Here is a 5,000-nt window from a genome sequence, read left to right as displayed (position 1 = left end):
TTATTATTATTATTATTATCATTATTGTTGTTATTATTATTATTATTATTATTATTACGTAGTTATTACTAGCCATGTACAATATTCACGCTGGTACTCTTACGTGGGTTGCCACAGGTACATGTAGACTACTTCTAATTTCCTTTTAACCAGACTTGCAAAGGTAATTGACCATGTGGTTGTGCTCGGGGTCACTAGTGGAATGAATGTCTGATTTCTGTCATTTCAGTGTCATTACACCCAAACTGTCAGCAACCTATGCAAAAATTGTTCTTATTGAGTGTCTTGTTAAAACTAGTAAATGTAATAATTCTGTCACTTTATAAACTGGGATCAATGGTCTATCTCTCCAGGTCTACCTCTTGGCACACCCCTCCCTAGCTCTCATTTCTGCATCAATCTTTTGGTGATATGTGGCACTGGTGATGTCATTTTCTTTTTCTTTTTTACAGATTTGTTCACAGATTTATAGAACTAGAAGGTTTAGACTGTTTATTAGGTTTCCTGGAGAACATGGATTTAGAAACAAGGTGAATGACAGTAGTTGTATCTGTTAATAATGATTTTTTTAGTATTAATTTTTGCTTTGGCTCAAGGCTTACATTCAAGAATGCTACTTAAATTAAATGTCTGATTCTTTTTCCTTGGGTTTCTTTGTGCTTGTGAAAAATGGTTATTTTCATTTGTTTCACATTTGATTGTTGATCAGCATGGGAAATCCAAACCTTAAAATCCAGCTGATCTCTTGTCTTCACCTTTGAAGTGTCAATCTTCCCTCTCCCCTCCTGCTGCTCCTTAGCTGGTGGGGAATCAGCTTTGCCACTTTGGCTCCTTGCTTTAGACTGGTTTTCATTAGCGATGCAAGCACCAGCGCAAGCATAAGAGCACTTATTTCACTGTGAAAATGGGGTTGACACAAGCATAAGCAAAAGCGCAAGCACAAGGATCAAAATTTTTCCTTTTCCTTGTGCTTATGCTTGGGTTCACTTGCATTGTGTGAAAACGAAACGCAGCATAAGCACAAGGAAATTTATTGCATCCAACCAGTTACAGCACTCGTTCCAGATCCCCTGTTTTTGAGCATTTGAACAAAATGGCAGTTGCCATGGTTGATTTTGATAGCTTATGTTGACATTCATTTTCACCAGTGTAAGCAACTTATGCTTGTGCATGTGATTGTGGTGCATTGCTAGTGAAAACCAGGCTTTACTAATTTCATTTACTGGGGAATTATTCTTAATGAAAGCTGTGCTACATTTTCCGTGTAACTGAACACCATCAGTTGTTGACCTCTAAACCAAGAACAAGCTAGGGTATATGTTGTGGTTCTAATTTTTTCTGGGTTAAAAATTTTCAAACCAGTCCATTTGTTTTATTTGTCCTTGTCTAATACTTCTCTATCAGAATTTGAAACAAGAGAAAATGACAATTGAACTGGCTTAAAAAATTTTGAACCAAGACAAAATTTGAACCACAAAATATGCACCTCTTGCAGGCCTCATCTTTAACAAGCTGGCCCATTTGATTTTTTATTAGCCAAAGTAAAATTCACACTGCAGCTATAGGATGCTTCAAAGCTTTGATGAACAGTTCGGTAAGTATATGTAACCGTCTTGTTTTAAAGTAATAAGAATTGACTAAGCACTCACATTCCACCAGACTGAGTGTGATCTAGGTGTGATTTTCATATTCAGATTCAAATGTGGGTTGAGTCTGTTGCTTTTCTCCTTTGCTGTTAAAGGATTTTTTCTTGGTACTCTGGTTTCCAACTTCCATCAAAAATCAATATGAATAGTTTAATTTTGATTTAATTTACATAAGCAGTTTTTACAATAATTTATTAGTACATGTAGAGCACCTTTGCCCAGCTATAAATTCTTGAGATTTTGATATGATGATGATGATGATGATGATGATTCCCTGTAAACTCAGGCAAGATATTCAGCCTGGTTTTTCATCACGTATAATATATATAATAATATGCATAAATAGTATTTTTGCTCTTTTGTCCATAAATTTCAAATATATATGGTATTTTAGCTTTTTTTATTTAGTTTTTCATCTTTTTTGTATTTAATATTAAGTAAACATTTCTAAAGTCTGTAATCCAGCCTTTTGGCTGCAATGGATTTTTAATCTATCTATCTATCTATCTGTCTATCTATCTATCTATCTATCTATCTATCTAGTCCGTGGGAGCGGGTCACAAAAAGTCACTATGGGTCCCAGGTCTTCTCTCTTCTCTTTCTTCTTGCAGGGTCATAATTTACTTTCCTTGGTATCTTTGCCTTCCCCAGCAATGCTGTTTGCTGGATCACTTCGAGCCTCACATTCACGCCGATTCGCTTCATGTACTTCTTAAAGTTGACTGATACGGCTCTAAGGGCCCCAATAACAACCGGCACTACAATGACTTTTTGCATGTACCAGACTTTTGCAATTTCATCTTTCAATAGTTGGTATTTCTCCAACTTCTCAAGTTCCTTATCTTTCACAACAGCAGCAGCAGCCATTGTTGCTGCCCCAATGCGGAAACTGTGGGTGTTGTAGTCGTTAGAGTGTAGGCCACACAGATCAATGAGGGCATGTAGGTTAGAGGCCCATGAATGTTGGGATAGGGGTGAACCATCCCTAAACTGGAACAGGAAGCTGTTTGGGTCGGAGTCAGGTGTTTGAAGGATGTAGTCTCACACTGCAAAGACAGCACAAATGATTGTATGGGACTTGGCAATAATGAGTCGATCTTAAATTCTTGCTGGAAGGGGTCGGTCTTGGATTTCTTGATGCTTACCTTGCATGTGTTGTGGCGTGGTGATGTCAGGAACAAAGGTTACATCAGAGTGGGTGAGGTGTATATTGCGGTCGAAAGGACCATTACGTGTGATCTCACTGCATCTCAGAAAGCCATAAAACGCTAGTGTGAAGAATGCCCAGAGAATCACCGTATCAATGTCTGGGGAACATTCGAGGCAAGCAATGAAAAGATTTTGTTCAAATCATTGAGGGGAATAGGCTGTTGGATTTGCCTACTGAGACCGAGAGTGTGTTTTATACAACAAAGGGTGCTTAGAAGGTGTGTTGATTGGGTGCGAAGCACACAAACAAACAGTTGACGCAATCAGTTAGTTACACAGGTCAATTTAGCTAGACATTAAATACAGTTTATGCTAAAGCAGAAACAGTCATAACATAACAGCCAAAACAGTGACACACATCTCTTACATGCACATTTCAGCATGGAAGAGCACATGTGTTGGCACATCCATCCTGCATAAATGTCATAGCTCAGAGCATGAGCACAGAGAATGTCAAAACAAAAATACAAGGTTAGTCAACGATACTCAGTTATTTGTCAGCTACTGCCTTGTGCATGCTATGGTTGGGCAATTAATTTGACCATAAAGTTGACCTTTATTTTGGCTTCTGAACCTCAAACTCAGCTGTCAGAAGGCACATGTTATGAAAGCAGTCAAATGCATGGTTATAAGTGCAGGGCAATTGATTATTGTGTAGCCTAAATGCCCACATAATGTCTGCCCTTCCATTTTCTGTGCAGGGCTTCTAATAGGATGTGGAAGAAAATTAAAGATTATGCAGAAATTTTTGGCCATATCATGTGTAAACATGCGTTGATTATGAGGAAATTACACTGGATTATGTGGAAATTTAAACAATTTATGGAACTAATAATTATAAGGCCCGTCCAATGTATTTACATGCTTATGCATTTCAAAGTAGTCAATCTCTTTGGCTTTTGTGTTTGTGAGGATGGTAAGCAGCTGCTTTATCACTAATATCAGGCATTTCTTCAGTTTTATTCGGAAAATATCGTAATTATTTGGAGGATGCGGATTTTAGTGAATTATGCGGATCTGCATCACCACATCCTGTCAGATGTCATGTCTGTGGGTCATTGGGCATTGCCAAACGGAAAGTTGAGATCACCTGATCAGACTCTTTGATTGTTATCACAATAATAATTAACAACTATTCACCAAAGTGGAGGTGGCTAGCCGTGGATATTTACCGAGCCGCAAAGCGGCAAGGTAAATATTCATCGCTAGCCACCGACACCCTTTAAACTTCTTATGGTCAGGAATGTCAAATAAATAATTTGTAAAGTGTCCTGTTATGCAAGCAAAAAATTAATATTTCTTGCACCCCATGCATTTCAATCTCTCAGTTTTGATGATATTACAATAAGTTTATTAGTTAATTATGGAGGGTGATAATTATTCAAGCATCAAATGAAAGGGGTGGCGAATGGTAAAATCCAAGACTCGAAGAGACGCCGAGATCCTAGTTAAAAATCCAAGCCCGAGACTGCTTGGTTAATAGTTTCTAGACTCAAAAAAAGTAAAAACAAACCATGCAAAAACGAGACTTCAAGACTTATCAAAAACGCTTTCGTGATTTCGAGATCCTGCTAAAATTTTGTGAGACCCACGTTTTTCGAGGTACCATTCACCACCCCCCCCCCCTAACAACATGGGTGACAAATTACTCCTTAATAATTTTGGCGCGAAATTTCAGCGTTAATTTATAATACTTTCACATGTGAAATTACATTGTTGCCATGGCAACTTTTCATATAGCGCTAAAATGGCGTCCAGGTTTGAAAATTAAGGAGTAATTTGTCACCATGTTATTAATAGCTAATCAAATGGTATACCTGTGAAATTAGGGAATAATTTCACTTGCATTTTGTCCAAAATCAAGTAATTTCCCTTGCCTAAAGGCTCGGGAAATTATATGAATTTGGACAAAACGCGCGTGAAATTAGAGAATAATTACCCATACTTATCTTTAATATTATTGTTTTGTGATGACAGTTTTAGAAATATTAGGAGCTGTCTGTCTTGTTCCTGGAGGCCATAAGAAGGCCTTAGATGCTATGACTCATTTTCAGAAGTTTAATGAGGAAAGAACAAGATTTCAGGTATGTTGTACCTTTTAATTACAGCATGTTTACGCTTTATCCTAGCATGTCTTTTCATTTA

The 5,000-nt window shown here is 37.5% G+C and overlaps 1 protein-coding gene across 1 annotated transcript in view; it reads left to right on the top strand.

The window, feature by feature from the left end:
* The window catches only part of LOC137980199 (disheveled-associated activator of morphogenesis 1-like), a 30,360-nt gene that overhangs the window by 6,596 nt on the left and 18,764 nt on the right, over window positions 1-5,000 (top strand). Inside the window, exons 5-8 of the mRNA XM_068827590.1 lie at window positions 453-530; window positions 1,537-1,594; window positions 3,236-3,326; window positions 4,833-4,939. Coding sequence (XP_068683691.1) covers window positions 453-530; window positions 1,537-1,594; window positions 3,236-3,326; window positions 4,833-4,939 — 334 coding nt within the window. The remainder of the gene's footprint in view (window positions 1-452; window positions 531-1,536; window positions 1,595-3,235; window positions 3,327-4,832; window positions 4,940-5,000) is intronic.

This window comes from Montipora foliosa, chromosome 12 (genome assembly GCF_036669935.1).
Source record: "Montipora foliosa isolate CH-2021 chromosome 12, ASM3666993v2, whole genome shotgun sequence".
Taxonomy (NCBI): domain Eukaryota; kingdom Metazoa; phylum Cnidaria; class Anthozoa; order Scleractinia; family Acroporidae; genus Montipora; species Montipora foliosa.
Note: the sequence above shows the minus strand (reverse complement) of the source record. Positions and strands in the feature narration are given on the sequence as shown.